Here is a 17,627-nt window from a genome sequence, read left to right on the forward strand (position 1 = left end):
AGTCAATATTGAGGGCGTTGGAGCGTTTGCCCACTTGAGACGTGGAAACACCCGAATCGCTCTTGAGCTTCCGCCCGTCGAACAGCCAGCGGATGTGAATTGGAAAGTCGCCAGATGTCACGGAGCATTGAACACTCGCCGAGTCCCCAAAATTTGCCGGCTCATCACCGAAGGCGAAAGGCACAATTCGGGGAGGGACTTTTTTTGTGTCATTCAGGAGTATAGGAAAAACAGAAAAACAATAAATCTTCTATGCACAAAAACAGAAATATAAGAGAGACACAACTAGAGAAGGTAATAACCATTGACCCTCAGCACAGATGTGTGTCGAACCCTTCCGGCAATATTGGATGCTTCGCAAGTGTAATTGCCAGAGTGTTTGGCCGACACTGAGTCAATCATGAGATTGTGCATCCTCTGGCCACGACTCTCCGTGAGAATCTCCAGATACGGCTGCAGCTTCTCCCCATTGAACATCCACGTAACATTGACAGGCAAATCGCCGCCAGAAATTGTGCATTGCACGGAAACAGGCTCGCCAAAGTTCATCGTTTCGTCTCCAAAGGAAAAGGGAGTGATTTTGGGTGGAACTTAAGACATGAGAAAAAAGAGAGCAAAGAAAAAAGCAAACACATCAATAAAAGTGCAATAAAAGTGATAATATTGCCAACCGTTAACGGTCAGTTGGGCAAAGAAATTCGTCGCTCCAGCGCGATTTTCCGCAAAGCATGAATAAAGTCCAGCATGATGACCAGAGACTGCCTCAATGGTCAACACATTCACCCTCTTCCCAATCTTCGCCACCGAAATGTCCGCAAACACGTCCACACTCTTGTTATTGAGCAGCCAGGTGACATTAATAGGCAAATCTCCGCCCAGAATTGTGCATTGAACAGATGCAGGCTCGCCGAAATTCAGTGGTTCATCCCCAAAATCGAAGGGCGCAATCTTGGGTGGAACTGAACGAAAGCAAGCACACATAAAGGAAGAGAGAGAGAGAGTGAGAAAGGGATAATGGTCAAATAGGCCAATCAAAAGAGAATCTAATTAGCCAATATACGGAGAAAGGAAAGGCCAGGAAAAACGTCCAACCGTTAACTGACAGATTGTCCGTGTGATTGACAATCCCAGCGTGATTCTCCACCAGACACGTGTAATTTCCCGCATGTTCAGCAGCCACCGACTCAATGGTGAGGACACTCACTCTCCTGCCCTGTCGCTGAGTCGACACACCCATCACTCTGGCCACCGGCCGTCCGTTCAGCAGCCACGTCATCTCCACCGGAATGTCCCCAGACCCAACGGCGCACTGCACCGTCACCAAGTCGCCCACGAAAGGCGGCTCCTCGCCGAACGTGAAGGGAGTGATTTTTGGCATCACTGCAAAGTGCTTCCGTGTTATTTGCACAGGAATCGTGTGACCCATCGCATGTTTACACACACACACATTCTCTGGCGAATCCCCGAAATAAATCATAGACATTTTGCTGATTCCGAACCCCCAAAACAAATCACTTCTTGCTGTGTTTGCAAGTCTCCCTAAGGATAAAAATCCTCCAGCTACAAATTCAATATTTCAACAATACCAACTTTTTTTCTGGCCAAATTGGACGGTTCAAATACGTAATTCAATTTTGAAATTATTGTGTATGAATTGTATCTGAGAAAATCCTTTAATACACCATTGAGAGGTCAAAGGATTTATGCAGCAAATATCAAGAGGATTGTAATAATATCATATCGCTTAGCAGAAACCTCTTCAGAGCATTAAGCTCTTTACCTTGAGCATCACACGATGATATAGTTACTAATGGAAAATTTACCGCACATAATTCATTGCAAATATGCTGCGAATTTAGGATTTAATGTCCCTTAAACTGTTCAGAAAGCTCATCTAATAGAACGTGTAATATTTCACATACACCTTAGCGTTGTATCACACGTCAAAAGTGTAATTTAGAGCTGATAATTTCACCTAACACACGAGAGAAAATTTAAAACACTAAACATTAATTTTTCCTTATCAATTCCATTTGTTGTGCCAAAAGAAAAGTTAAATCAATAATTCAACCTGACATTTTCACTAATAATATGCAAATAGATAAATATAATTCCTCTTCGTGTTCCTCTTTAAATCCACTCCACTCAAGTGTTAATTGTTAATTTTGTTAAGAGGAGAATGCATCTCTCACAATCACCTCAAGCCCACATAATGCCATAGAATAGATAAAAGCGAGCACAAATTGGCCATTTGCAAATACCATTGACTGTGAGTGAAGCTGTATAGCTGGTCGTTGCAGCTGAATTGGATGCTGTGCAGGTGTAATTGCCACTGTGCGCCGCCGTCACAAGTCTAATGGACAACAGAGAGGATCTGGCGGATATTTTCTTCGTGCGAATCTCCAGATCTTTCATCTCTGCTGACACCCCATGAAAATTCCACGCAATCTTCATCGGTAAATCCCCCTTTGACACCTGACACAGGAAGTCAACCGAATCACCCGGACTCAGATCATCATCGTACCAGAAAGGATTGATATGGGGCGGAACTGGGAGGCAAAAGAGGCAAAGAAAGATAGTCAAAAATCAGTGTTAAACATAAAAAAGCAAACCATGGATATTCAGTTGAGCACTGTGCTCAACAATTCCTGCCCCATTCTCAGCCAGACACGAGTATTCGCCCATGTGTCCAGCCGACACAGACGAAATGATCAGCATGCTCGTCTTATCGCCCAAATTTATCGTATTGATCCCCAAACTCGGTCTCAAGTCCTCCTTCTTAAACTTCCACGAAATGTTCAGCGGTTTGTCGCCCTTCGTAACGTGACACGTCACCTGAACTGAGTCCCCATTGAAAATGTCCTCGTCGAACGTGAAGGGACTTATGTGGGGAAGGACTTGAATAGAACAAAAGAAGAAATGTGATAACACATTACAACAATAAAAAAAAAACACACCATTGACAAATAGTTCAGCTGAAAAGTTCACTCGTCCTGCCAAATTCGACGCCACACACGTGTAGAGACCAAAATTGTCCGCCTTCACCGATGATATCGTCAATAAACTAATGCGATCACCAATTTTATTCGCCAAGACGCCCGAATGGGAATAAATGGGCTTCCCATTGTGTGTCCACTTAATCACCAATGGCAAATCACCCTTGGACACATGGCAAGTCAATTGAATACTATCACCCGAATTTGCCTCGCCGTCGAATGAGAATGGATGGATGTAGGGCAGAACTGGAGGAAAAGTGTGATGTGTTTGTTGGATAAAAGTAAATTCAACAGTTGAGAATAAATTACACGTTGATCCTTTAGGGTTGAACATACATAAAACAACTTGACAAATTCACAACTAAAGCCCCACACTCTATATGATAACACACACGCGTAACTTTATCCTCATCATCAATGAAATTGTCTCAAAATACGCAAACGATATTAAATATTTGCCTGCAGCATCACACACAGAAATTTACCATTGACATCAAATACCGCTGAATATTCAGCCTTTCCAGCTCTATTCATTGCCAGACACTTGTAAACACCGCGATGCTCTCCACTCACATTATCAATGGTGAGTGAACTGGATTTTGCCGAGATGCGATTGATAATGACATTCATAGCATCACTGGCGAGATATTCATCATTAAACTCCCACGAAATGTTTATTGGTGAATCACCCTTTGTCACAAAGCACGTAACACCCGCACTGTCGCCCCAATTCGCCGGTTCATCCCCAAAGGAGAAGGGTAGAATTTGCGGTGGAACTGCACAGACACAAGAGGATTGTTTTTGGTTGGAGTGAAAAGTGAATCAAAACATTGAGAATCAACATACAAGACAAACTCTATTACATTGCAAACACTCTCTTTGTTTCATTGAACATTATAAGTGACTCTCTTGCTTCTCTCTCTCTCTCTCTCGCTTTCCATGATTTATGACTTTCGTGCGATAACAAATTATTCATCCCTACGGAAAGTTTCCTCACTCGAATGCATTTCCCAGAACATATATATCTATATATCATTCACAAATGAAGACGAGCTTCTCTTGTGTGCACCAAAAACTTCACAGAGGATTTACAGGATTGCAGGATAATTAAAATTCCCAAGAGGACTTTTGATTCAGTTTGAAGTACATTTTACTAAGGAAGTGATTGAGAATTGTTGTAATCTCTCTTTTGCACACCCTTTTGTGCATAAATTCATTTCCAACATAAACTTTTTGAACAAGTCAAACAGTGAAAAACGTTTCATACATAGGAAAACTATCAGAGTTTCCTCATTCAATACAAACTTCTGAAGCGTAAAATATGAATAAAAAAATGAGAAAAATTCTTTGCAGAATTGTTACACATTTTCCTATGAATATACTGTGCCGTATTTCTGGATTTATGAAGTCACAGCACGACAAAATCAATTCTCCTTTTCAATACTACATAATATATATATATACTGAATAACATATATTTTATACATATGTGAACAAATATCTTCGAAGCAAGAGAGAGAGAGAGAGTCTCAATTGTGTCCAACAGAATGTTTGTAATCAGTGAAAATGTTAAAGAATATCAGGAGCAGCGTTCTTCTCCCACTCTACCATTGACTTTCAGCTCTGCCATGTGACTCACTCGGCCCGCCTTATTGGACACGAGACATGAGAAATTGCCTCGGTGTCTATCATTGATTGCATCGATGCTCAGTGAGCTCAATTTGGCCGACATCTTTATGATGGAAACACCAAACTTCCCATTCGTAATTGTCTCATTGTTGAGACGCCACTGAATCTCCAGCGGAGCGTCGCCCTTAATCACCATGCACTGCACAGCCGTGCTGTCGCCATAGTTGGACGGATCATCGCCGAAGGCGAAGGGCATGATTTGAGGTGAAACTTTTTGGGGGGTGGAAGAAAAAAAGAACACAGGAAAGAAAAATAAAAAAGACAAGAATGATGGAAAGGCAGCAAACCATTAACATTAAGTGTTGAGGAGTGATTGAAACTTCCAGCTTGATTGCTCGCCGTGCACGTGTACTTCCCACTGTTCTCCGCCTTCACGGACGGCACGGTGAGAAAGCTGGATCGATCGCCAATCTTTGTCATCATCACACCCAAGTGACTGACAATTGGACGCTCACGGAAGAGCCAGGAAATCTTCAGTGGCAAATCTCCCTTCGACACATGACACGTCAACTGAACACTGTCGCCAAAATTGGCCTCACCATCGAAGGCGAAGGGATTGATATAGGGTTTGACTGGGTCACAACGAAAGGAAGAACAAAATCAGCATATAAGGAAATAATGATAAGACGTGAAGCTAATACAAAATCCTCTGTCTCAGCTATTGTACCATTAACATGAAGATGTTCTGAATTCTGCACCATTCCAGCCACATTTCTCGCCTCGCACGCATAAACACCCCGATGAATGCCACTCAGAGATTCAATGTTTAGATAACTGGTGCGAGGATTCAAGCGACTCACGGTGAATGAATCCCTTCCCGACATCACAGCCTCACCATTGTGCATCCACCTGATGTCCACAGGCAAATCCCCCTTCGTCATCATACACTGCACGCCAATGCTCTCACCCAGATTCGACGCCACGTCGCCAAAGGCAAACGGCAGAATTTGCGGTGGAACTGATCACAAAATACACACATACAAGAATAACAAACGCACAGGATAAATGGATGGGAAGAAGAAAGGCCAGATGACTAAGTTAATTAACAATCGACTCATTTGCATTTTCGCAATACCATTAACAATTAGCTCTGTCGCATAATCCGTGGCTCCTGCCGCATTTGAAGCCGTACACTTGAACACACCACGATGAATATCCTTAACATTATCAATACTGAGTGAACTCAATCTGGGTGACATTCGGAAAATCGTCACGCCGTTCTCTGAATTCACAAGTGGCTGTCCATTTAGTGACCATCTGATGTCAATTGGGACATCACCTTTAGTCACTGTGCAGTGAACGGCATGACTATCGCCAGGATTTGATGCTTCGTCCCCAAACGTGAACGGAATAATTTGCGGTGGAACTTTAAGAGAGAACACACACAAAGGATTTCAGGGATATTCACTCAGTCACAGGAAAGAAGTGTGAGAGAGAGAAAAAGAAGCTGAAATAAGCAAAATAAGACACCAATGGACAAACTTTCTCCCTCCAAAAAAAAAGTACCATTGATTTTGAGCTCCGAAGTCACTTCTGCACTTCCTGCAGTATTTGTTGCCATGCATCTGTACATTCCTCGATGTCTCCAACTCAAGTTGTCAATACTCAGCGAACTACTTCTCCCACTCATTCTCGTCACAGTGATTTCCTCCTCACCCACAACAACAGGCGCCCCATTGAGTGTCCAGTGGATCTCAAGGGGCAAATCTCCCTTCGGCACCAAACACTGCACACCCGCAATCTCACCCACATTCGACGGCTCAGTCCCAAACGTGAACGGGATAATTTGAGGTGGGACTGATGTTTTATGTTATAGTGCAATACAGGGATAAAAGGAAGAGAAGAGAAAAGCGCTTTTACACACGATGCACAAGTTGCATTTTACCATTAACAAATAACTCAGACTCCACTTCAGTCACTCCAGCAGCATTTTCCACGATACACTTCAGCTTCCCTCTGTGCCCATCGGAAATGGACTCAATGCTCAAAGCACTCAATCTCTGTGTCATCTTCACAATGGTCACACCTCCACGACCGGACATCACCTCCTGGCCATTCAGGATCCACTTGAATGCGAGCGGAACATCACCCTTCGTCACCATACAATTCACCGCCGCACTATCGCCAGGATTCATAGGTTCGTCCCCAAACGTGAAAGGCATGATGTGAGGCGGCACTGGAGGAAGATCAGCGTTTTTTCTTCTTCTTCTTTGTGTTCAACACATAAAGAGACTCAAAAGTGATAAATGGGAGAGTTTTGAGGAAGACAGGAGATAAACTAATATCATTACCGATTAAAACTCCACACAATCACACAAAAGCACCACAGTTTCAACTAAAAGGGACTTTTGCAAACTAATGCCGTATTCGATGACTAATGACTATTCACACTATCAGAGTGGACAGGATATTAGATTTGAGAAGATATTCCGAATTGAATGACGCAATTAATGCAAGGTTTGTGTCCAATTTTGATTTATTTTTTTTGACAAATTCTTCAGCTTTTGACACAATTTCATTGATGCATCAAGCTTGAAATTGACTTTCTGAAAAGAGGCAATTTTTTCTGCCACAAGTGTCACAGATTAAGGACACTTCACTTCATCTGTAATCCTGTCAACTCTGCTCCTTTGTCATTTATCATTGTTGTACCATTCACTCTCAATTCCGCCGTGTATTCCATCTGACCGGCCAAATTGTTGGCGACACATGTGAAATTTCCACGATGCTTCGACTGGACAGTCTCAATGCTCAACATACTAATCCTCTGGCCGCTCCTCGTCAGGAGAATGTCATCCATGCCACTGGAAATCCTCCTGCCATTGAACACCCAATAGATTTCCAGAGGCAAATCACCCTTTGTCACAGCACAATTCACCGTCGCCATCGCCAATTCGTCCACAGGATCGCCAAAGTCGAATGCAAGGATTTGTGGTAAAACTTTCCCAGAGGGACAAAACAAAAAGGCATTAACACAACACAGAGAGAGTGAAATGGAAGAGATGTATAAAGTTCTGACCATTGACATGCAATTGTGCACTCTGATGAACACTTCCTGCACTATTTTCCGCCCAACACGTGTAATTTCCCGAATGACGATCACGCACGGATTCAATGCTCAACACCGAAATCCTCTGACTCGTTTTGCTGATAAGAATGCCATCATTTGTGAACACCTTCCTCCCATTCCTCGTCCAGTAGATGTTCACCGGCAAATCACCCTTGTTCACACTGCAATACGCCGACACCATGTCCATCTCGTTGATGACTTCCGTGCCAAAATCAAAGGGCACAATTTGCGGAAGGACTTTTCAAATTTTTTTTTGTCCAACAGGAGGCGGAAAACGAACAAAAGACATTCCAAAATCATACACAAGGAAGAGTAAGAAGGAATTTTCATCCCACCGTTCACCGACAATTCTGCCGTATATTCAACCTTTCCGCCAGAATTTTTCGCCACACAAGTATAATTTCCACGATGTCGCGCTCGCACAGATTCAATACTCAACGTACTGATTCGCTGACTTGTTCGACTAATCAAAATCCCATCATTTGTCGTGACCTTCTGACCCGAAGTTGATCGCCAGGAAATATCAATTGGAGGATCGCCTTTGTTCACAGTGCAAGTTGCCGAAACCATGTCGTAAAGATTTATCACATCCTCCCCAAAATCAAATGGAACAATTTGTGGCAAAACTGCGACGTGAAAACACAGACAAGAAGCATCCGCATTAATTTTCGCAATCAGCAAACTTACCTCAAGACATTTTTCAAAGATAAAAAAAAACCACCTAAAAATCAATTCAATCAGCGAAATTTTACCCCCTTTTTATCACTTTTCTCTTTCGCCGAAATATATAGTAAAGTTCTTTCCGAGAAAATTCACATTATTTCATGTATTATATATAAATATTGTGCTTTTAGCATAATTCCACCCAGTATAAAAGTGACGTGTTTAACAGTTCTCTTTGTTTCCCTTTTTTCTCATTTTGTGAAAGTGCACAACTTTTGAAAAATTCACAACAAACTTTACAATGCAGTTTCAGTATCATGAATAGATAAAGAATACGTTGTAAAAAGTTCCATTTCAACGGATAATTTACTCTTCTGCATTTCATCCCTTTCATCCACACCCTAAAACACAATAATTATGTGCATGTTAATTATTAGAACGCTAAAGGGGTGAATAAATGCCGACGATCGTGATTCACTTGAGTGGCGATTTTTCATAAATATTCCTTCATTTAAAGTGAATTTGAATAATTAAATCATATTTAGAGACTTTAAAATGAACGCCTTTCAGCGATTTCTCAGCTGAAATTTTATATGAAATTTGAGAACTGGATTAAAAGACTGTGATTTACATCGAAAATCATTTCATATCCGATATTTGTGCGTCAAACTTGAGGAAAACTATAAAGTTTTGTAAAGTTATAAATTTCATTTCGGAAATTTGTCTAATTTACCATTTAAAATTCACTAAGAAAGACACTTTTTTACCCCTTTGCAATTTTTTTATACTTGTCTATCTGACGTCAAAGTAAAAACTCAATCTCAAATTTATGAGAGTTGCAGTGAAAGTTGAAGATTACTTTTCAACCTTATCGCAAACATTCTATGTTAAGCTTTGACTTCACCGCGCACAAATTCATTATAATTCTCAGTAAGAGCGTCACTTTTCCGGGTGGAATCACTGCCAAAGCAGAAGATAATGAGTAAAACTCACCCATAACTTGCACCTCAAGAGCTCCTCTGGCGCTGTAGCCTTCAGCATTCTTCGCCACGCAAGTGTACGTCGCCTGGTCGCTATTTCTCTCCACATTCTCAATAATAAGGGTGCCGTTGGGGAAGACTTTCTGTTTTCGATTGATTGGCAGTGCGCGATTGTCTGCGAAGATAAGAATAAAACCCAATTGGAGTTCATCAAGAGATGTCCACACTTGAGCCTCAAAAGCATGGCAAAAGCAAAGGCAAAGGACACCAACCTCTCTCCCACACAATGGACTCAATCGGATGTCCGGCAACGGGACAAGTGACAATGAGTGTTTCACCGGCAACAATTGCCTTCTTCTCCATCGGTCGAATGTACGGCAGTCCAAAGACATTCAATTTGGCCGAGTGCGTCGCGACGCCCACCTTGCTGCTCGCCATACACTTGTACAGTCCTCCGTCATTTGCATGAATCGCCGTGATGTTCAAATAGGACACAACATCGCCATTCACCGTGACGTATTGGCCCACTTGGAAGCGGTCATTGTTCACAATCTTCTTCTCGTCCAACTCCCACGAGATCTCAGGCGTGGGATTGCCGCCGGCCACGCAGCGCAGGAACATCGACGGCCCAGGATGCAGAACCTGATCGGTGAAAGCCTGACGAATAACCGGTGGATCGACTGGAAAGAAGTACAAAGATGGGAATTAGTTCATACATTCAAAATTATATGCAATTCATTATTGTTTTCTCCCAAATCTAAACAATACATTAATTGACAACTATTAAATATAACTTAGATAACTTCTAAAGCATGTTTAACTATTTAATATAAAACCAGAAGATATTTAGTTTGATAGATTTTCAGAAATCACTTTTGAGAGAACTTAACCCATAGAGTTTTCCATCCAGGAAGACTTGAGACTTGAGTAAATGTTGGAAAGTTTTGCCTTTGGCCACAGTTCAACAGCTTAAACTTTGCCATATATCTTCAAGTGAATTATTAATAAAATTCATATGAAATTGATCACAGAACTTCATCAAATGCACTTTGAGTGCAATCTTAAGAGATTCCAATTTTCTCTCATATCAAAATAGAATAGCTAATTTTCTCTGCTCTTCTAAGGAGAATTATGATATCAATCTCTAATCAGACTGTTTCTATGGCAATCCTTACATCTTCCTCCAAGTTTCAACTCAGCGCTGGCTTCTGCGGATTCCTGGTCGTTGCGAATGAAGCACTGATACATTCCCTTGTCCTCCTTCTTCACCGACTCAATCCTGAGAATGGCATCACTGTGGCCGATGGACTTTCCGTCCTTCATCCACGAAATGGTCTTGATGGGATTCCCTGAGAAGTGACATGTGAACACAGCTGGTCGCCCAAAGTCAATCGTTTGGCTCGCCGGATCAATCTTGGCCGAAAGTGGCGCCGTCACGGTCAACACAGTCTCCACACTCTCGCCGCCAACGGAGTTGTTCACCACGCACAGATACTTTCCGCTGTCCTCCACCACGGCATCCTTGATGATCAGTGTCCCGGAGACTTGCTTCACGCGCTCATTGAGCACCACAGCCTGTTTCCTCGTTGTGCCCTCGATGAATTTGTACCATCTGTGAAATTACGCGGAAGAAAAACAGAGAATTAGTGGAGAATCAAGCTTAAGATTGGCTGTAAAGTTCTTCAAGAGGCATTTCCACCCTCAATTTCCACACCCTCGAGAGAGATGATCAGCGACGATGATGAGTGAATCCACTTACCTTGGATCACGACAAGTGGAAAGAATTACCAGAGAAATGGCCTAAAATTGAACCTTAGCTAAGGAATTGAGCAACTCTACCGATAAACAGGAACTGGATATGCTTGGCCAGGACATAAACCCACGAAAATACTCCCAGCTGAGACGTCCTTCACATCAATAGCTTTCGATGTCACTCGAGGCTTCACAGATCCAACGGGTTCTGCATTAAATACGTTGGAAAACTCACAATTCATGCCTGAATTTACCTGAAACTTGGAATGGGGAACGATTGCGCCAGACAAAGCAGAGATATTGACAACTTCTGATGCACTTTCACTTCTTGCAGTCGATCTCCGGACAATTTGGGAGGAACACTTCCCACAGGCTCTGAATTAATAGCATAATTTAACCATCTATTTAGAGAGTCTTCAAGAATGCCACGGGAAAAGGAAACCCTGTTCATTTGCACCCCCAAAATGACTTTCTTGCAGAGTTTTTTGTGTACCTAAAACTGGGGGTGGGAAAGGATTGTCCCAAGCACAGAATCGACGTTGTACTTCCTTCGCGAATTGTCGCTTCCTGCAGTCGAAATCCTGCTATCTTCGGCGCCACAGATCCAACAGGTTCTGCACACACAGAGAAACAAATCAACGTAAAACAATTCGCAAATTCATGCTGAGAACATTTGGAATAGGGAATTCCGCAGCCAAGAACAGTTACGAATAATAAACGGAAAACAGTGTGCAAAAATGTCCATTCTCTTGCGCGTGAGACAAAATGAGTGGCACATAGAAAAGATGCGGCAATTAATGGTGAAATCAAAAGCTGTGTGAGGCTGTGAATATGATTGCGAACAGACCTTAAGCCGCTCTCAAGTTCAACCCAGTCCTCAAAAGCTCAATTTCCACCACAATATTGTCACATTCTTTCTGCAAAAAAGGACACAAGAGAAAAAATTCCATCATTAAAACACGAAGAGAGAGAGAATCAATGGGAAATGATGTAAGAATCTTATGTATCTAACCTGAAAACAGGAACAGGAAAGGCTTGAGCTTGACACAAGAGTCCAAAGCTGTGATTTACAGCACGAATAAAAGTACTGCTTTTAGAATCCGTGTTAAAAGCTGGTGATTTCCACCCAACAGGCTCTAAGAATAATTAATCCAGCATTAATTCAATCAAAAATCGCAGAAAATCAGCCTGAACATTGGGATTTGGTGGCAATTCTTCATCCTTTACCTGAAAGCCGGCACAGGAAATGACTGAGCTTGACACAAGAGAGCAAAATTGTGACCAACTTCTTTCTGAAAGCTCATGCTCTTGAGTTCAGTGGAAAATGACGGCGCTTTGGCACTCACAGGTTCTGTTCAAAAGGGACACAAAGAGGCTGTTTATCGCATTCCTTAACACTCTATTAATTGGGATTTTTCACCCTGTTGCGTATTTTTTGCCAAAGTTTTCCGATAAGCAACCGTTTATCCTTGACATTCACCTTATAATCGGAACAGGAAAAGCCTGAGCTTGACACAATAATCCAAAGTTTTCACCAATTCTCCTCCTGTAGGAAAACCCCGTTGCTTCTGTGCTAAAGGTTGGCGCCTTTGCTCCAACAGGTTCTAAAGTCATTCAGACAGAGAGAGAGAAAGAATTGCAGATAAAGATAAGATAATGCGTAAGATTACCTGATGAGGGGAACAGGAAATGCCTGAGCTTGACACAAAAGCCCAAAATTGCTTCCGACTTCTCGCACATAAGCAGATATTTTGGAGTCCGTGGAAAAAGTGGGAGCTTTTGCTCCAACAGGTTCTACACAATTTGCAAAGGAATAATTGGGAAATCAATCAATAACTTATTTTTATTTAAAAGAAAATCAAATGTCCTGAATATTGGAATAAACAGCCCTTGGAATTCACCTTATGAAAGGCACAGGAAAAGCCTGTGCTTGACAGAGAAGAGCAAAACTCGATGCCACAGGACGCACAAAAATGCTCCCTTTGGATTCTGATGAAAAAGTTGGCGCTTTTGCACCAACAGGTTCTGCAAAAACGAACAATCAAACGTACGAGTAATAAACTTTCCCTCTTGCACAGAATGTTGGAAAAGTGGGTGAAGCCCCAGAGTTTGTCCTAAAAAAAGACATCGTGAGGGACGTGAAAGTATGCCGTTGAGAGGGAAATTTCTGCACATGGAGAAAGGTCAGTGAAAGTTGGAAAAATTCTGCGCATTCGCAAAACAACCCCATTCATTTCTCACGTGGTCGTATTTAGGGATTATATTTACACACACACACACCACTTCCCCGACTTCCCGGATACGTTCAACAGGTTTATCAATCGAAATATCCCTTATCAGCTGATTGTCATCTCAACTTCCGCAGTGCGCAGGACAAACAAACACAACGCACATCGTCATGGTGACGAAATTTCCCTTTTTCCTCCACTCTCTCAACACTCAGCCATCAATGAAATTGGGAAATCTGGCATCGGATAATTTCAGTTTCCCTTCGTCGGTCATTTACCTGAACGCCGGAACGGGAAATGATTGAGCCGGACATAGAAGAGCGAAAGAGTAATTCTGTCTCCTCTCAATTCCGGCAAATTTTATGTCAGTGGACAAAGTCGGAGCTTTAGCGCCAACGGGTTCTTAAATTGTGAAAATGAAATAATCTTGAGAATGAGAATATCAAATCAATCACCTGAATGCTGGGATTGGGAAAGCCTGAGCAGGACAAAATAGAGTCACTGTTTGTGCCAAATGCCTCTCAATCCACGTCTTCTTCACATCGCCACTCGGCAAAGTGGGAGCTTTTGCACCAACAGGTTCTTAAGGGGCGGAAAACACAACACTTTAACAAACACGCCAAAATATTCACCTGAATGCCGGGACTGGGAATGCCTGAGCAGGACAAAATAGCGTGATTGTGTGTCTTAAATTCCTCCTTATCGACTGACTGTGAACATCGCCATTTGGAAGTGTTGGAGCTTTTGCACCAACAGGTTCTTTAGCGATTTCCCGGGAAAGTAAAGTTACAAATTATAGTCATAACTTCTCGCTAAGTTTTCACCTGAATGCTGGAACAGGAAAAGCTTGCGCCGGACAAAATAGCGTGATTGTGTGCAACAAGTTTCTCCGAATTGTCTGACTCTGAACATCTCCATTAGGCAGAGTTGGAGCTTTGGCTCCAACAGGTTCTAATGAAAGGCAAAATGTATCATTTTCTTCTATCTGATATTCACCTGAATGCCGGGACTGGGAAAGCCTGGGCGGGACAGAAAAGCGTTACAGTTTCCTCTAAGTATCGCTTGATCGATAAATTATCCCTACTCGGCAGTGTAGGAGCCTTGGCACCGACAGGTTCTTTAGACAATTTTAAATAGAAAAACCATTATTTTTCGCTTGAAAATCACCTGAATGCCGGGACGGGAAAAGCTTGCGCCGGACAAAAGATTGTTATAGTTTGCAAACGACTTCTTCTGATCCAAGTTCCCTGAATGTCACCATTCGGAAGCGTCGGAGCTTTGGCTCCAACAGGTTCTTGCAAAAGACAATGATTCATAGTTAGATTTCTCTGTTTGCTATTCACCTGAATGCCGGGACTGGGAAAGCCTGAGCGGGACAAAAGAGTGCAAAGGTCTGCATAAGATTTCTTCTGATCCACAATCTCTGAAAATCCTCACTCGGAAGAGCAGGAGCTTTCGCCCCTACAGGTTCTGTAAACCGATCATTTTATTCAGTGTCAATTCCCCACAACCGAAATGCCTCAAATGTTGGGATAAGAATCTTATTAAAACTCCTCGGAAATGCACCTGAAATTAGGTGAGGGAAATCCTTGGGCAGGACACAGCATAGCTGTTGATTCTTTGACATTCACAAAGAAATCTTTCTGCACTAAGCTAGGCATCCTAGGAGATGTACTGGACACAGGCTCTGAATTTAAAGAACGCTTTTGAAATAATGTTTTCTAACACTTCATCGACCAGAAAATGCCTCAATGCGGAAAATTTATCCGGTTTACCTGAAACTAGGAGCGGGAAATCCCTGTGCAGGACACAAAATCGACACGGAAGACGCTTGAGTTACCGAATTTGGCTTGTAAGTTAGTGAATGGATTCTAGGCGCAGTACTGGAAACAGGTTCTAACAAAGAAGGTTTCGTATTAGGATATTTCCCACTATCGATCATTAAAACGCCTCAATTGCTGGGATATCTCAAAACCCTTGAAAGAATCTTACCTAAAGACCGGTAAAGGAAAAGCCTGAGCAGGACATAAGAGAGTTAAAGTTGAGCCACTGTGACCGATAAAAGATCGACTAATATCTCCAGTTGGAAACTTAGGAAGAACACTTCCAATCGGCTCTGGGAAATTCAAGTTACACGATCAATTAACGTCAATCGAAATGCCCTGAATGCTGGACTAAAATACCCTTTGTTTTACCTGAACACAGGTGTTGGATAAGCCTGACCAGGACACAACAGCGTGAAAATCGAGTCGCTTTTCGCAATGACAATCCTCAATTGGTCTAGCAAATTGACTTTAGGACTCACAATGCCAACGGGTTCTGCATAATTGAGAGTTTTTTAGTTACTTCAATTGACTAAATGCCCTGAATTGTTAGGAAGGATACCCAAAAACAGTTGATTTACCTAAAAACGGGCACAGGAAAGGATTGTGCAGGACAGAGAAGACTCAAGTGTTTCCCAATCTCCGCAGGAACAATCATAGATTTGTCAGCAAAACTAACTTTAGGCGAAACACTTCCAACAGGTTCTAGAGAAAAACAACACTTGTAAAGTCGAAAAGGTTTTGACAACGCCTCGAATGTTGGGATTTTTAGCATTTTTCTCGTATTTACCTAAAGACAGGAATCGGAAAAGATTGTGCGGGACACAGTAAATTCAGTTCTGTTCCATTTTCAGCCGTGACAACGACAAATCCAATCTTTTCACCCATGTTAACCTTCGGCCGAACACTTCCAACGGGTTCTGAAGATGCAAAATCGTTAGGAAAAGTCAAGATTGAAATGCTCTGAATGTCAAGATTAGAATATCCTTTGCGAGCTTTTACCTAAACACAGGTATTGGGAAGGATTGAGCAGGACAAAGTAGATTCAATCCATTTCCAACTTCTGCCTGAATCTCAACTAAGAGAATCTTTTCGCCCATGTTAACCTTCGGCCGAACACTTCCAACAGGTTCTAAGGAAGAGAAATCGTTAGGAAAACCTCGCAAAAATGCCCTGAATGTCTTTGGGACAGGGAAAATCCCTGGAAAATTCACCTAAACACTGGCACAGGAAAAGACTGAGCTGGACAGAGTAGATTCAAATCCGTTCCAATTTCTGCATTTACCACAGCGAAGCCAAATTTGTCACCCTGATTAACTTTCGGTCTCACACTTCCAACAGGCTCTGAGAAAAAGAATTTCGTTACAATCAAATTCCACCCCAGAAGACACAAACGATGAATGTTGGGAAAGGTCATCAAATTACCCATTAATTGCAATTACAATTACCTGAAGATGGGAATTGGAAAGGACTGAGCAGGACAGAGTAAATTCAATTCTGTCCCTTCGTCAACAAGAATCACTCCAAATTTGTCACCCTGATTAACTTTCGGTCTCACACTTCCAACGGGCTCTTCAAGTGAAGGGAAAATGAATTTCAACATTAATTGGGTCACTCCAAAATTTGCCTGAATGTTGGGCACTTTTAGATGAGGACAAGAAGTGAAATGTCTTACCGAAAAACAGGAATTGGATATGATTGTGCAGGACACATGAGACTCAGACTTTCATTCAATTTCCCACGAGCAATATTGAATTCATCCGCTAAATTGACTTTCGGACTGACACTGCCAACAGGTTCTGAAGGAGTTTAACAAACGTGAAATTAGCCACAAATTCAAGTACATCACAACTGTTGAATGTTGGGATAGGTTTTGTCACTTGAGCATTATCAAGAAGGCATCATTATTCTTACCGATAAGCGGGCACTGGAAAAGACTGTGCAGGGCAGAAAAGATTGATTGCCTTCTTAACTCGCGCTCTAATCATTTTGAATTCATCACCAAGATTAACTTTGGGACTCACACTGCCAACAGGTTCTGAATGCAAAAGGAAAGAGTCTGTCATTAAGAGTGTGTATTGACAAGTGGATTAGAGAAAGACAGAAAATCCCTGAATGTTGGATCTAATTGACAAATTCAAGTGAAGATTCTCCAACTTAATTTATTCTATTCACGCTTACCGAAATGCCGGCGTTGGATAGGATTGCGCTAGACAGAGTAAACTCACGCCACTTCCCACTTGTCCGCGTGTTATCTTCAACTCATCCGCAACATTTACTTTGGGACTCACGCTGCCAACGGGCTCTAGAACAGCAAATTCACCTCTCTTAACCCACCGGAAAGAAAACCCACCCGAGAAATACACTTCAATTGACCCCAAAAAACCTCCTGAATGTTGAGAACTTTGACACCCTTTTGTGGGAGT

General features: G+C 42.2%; 1 protein-coding gene across 1 annotated transcript in view; it reads right to left on the reverse strand.

Annotated features, from left to right (window-relative positions):
- LOC132265288 (cell adhesion molecule Dscam2) overlaps positions 1 to 17,627 on the reverse strand; it is a 52,991-nt gene that overhangs the window by 22,928 nt on the left and 12,436 nt on the right. The window contains exons 6-10 of the mRNA XM_059765872.1: positions 11,644 to 11,764; positions 10,574 to 11,010; positions 9,671 to 10,078; positions 9,412 to 9,573; positions 7,705 to 7,992 (exon numbers count right to left, since the gene is read on the reverse strand). Coding sequence (XP_059621855.1) covers positions 7,705 to 7,992; positions 9,412 to 9,573; positions 9,671 to 10,078; positions 10,574 to 11,010; positions 11,644 to 11,764 — 1,416 coding nt within the window. The remainder of the gene's footprint in view (positions 1 to 7,704; positions 7,993 to 9,411; positions 9,574 to 9,670; positions 10,079 to 10,573; positions 11,011 to 11,643; positions 11,765 to 17,627) is intronic.

Source organism: Phlebotomus argentipes, unplaced genomic scaffold (assembly GCF_947086385.1).
Source record: "Phlebotomus argentipes unplaced genomic scaffold, Phlebotomus argentipes genome assembly contig_2, whole genome shotgun sequence".
In the NCBI taxonomy this organism is placed as follows: Eukaryota; Metazoa; Arthropoda; class Insecta; order Diptera; family Psychodidae; genus Phlebotomus; species Phlebotomus argentipes.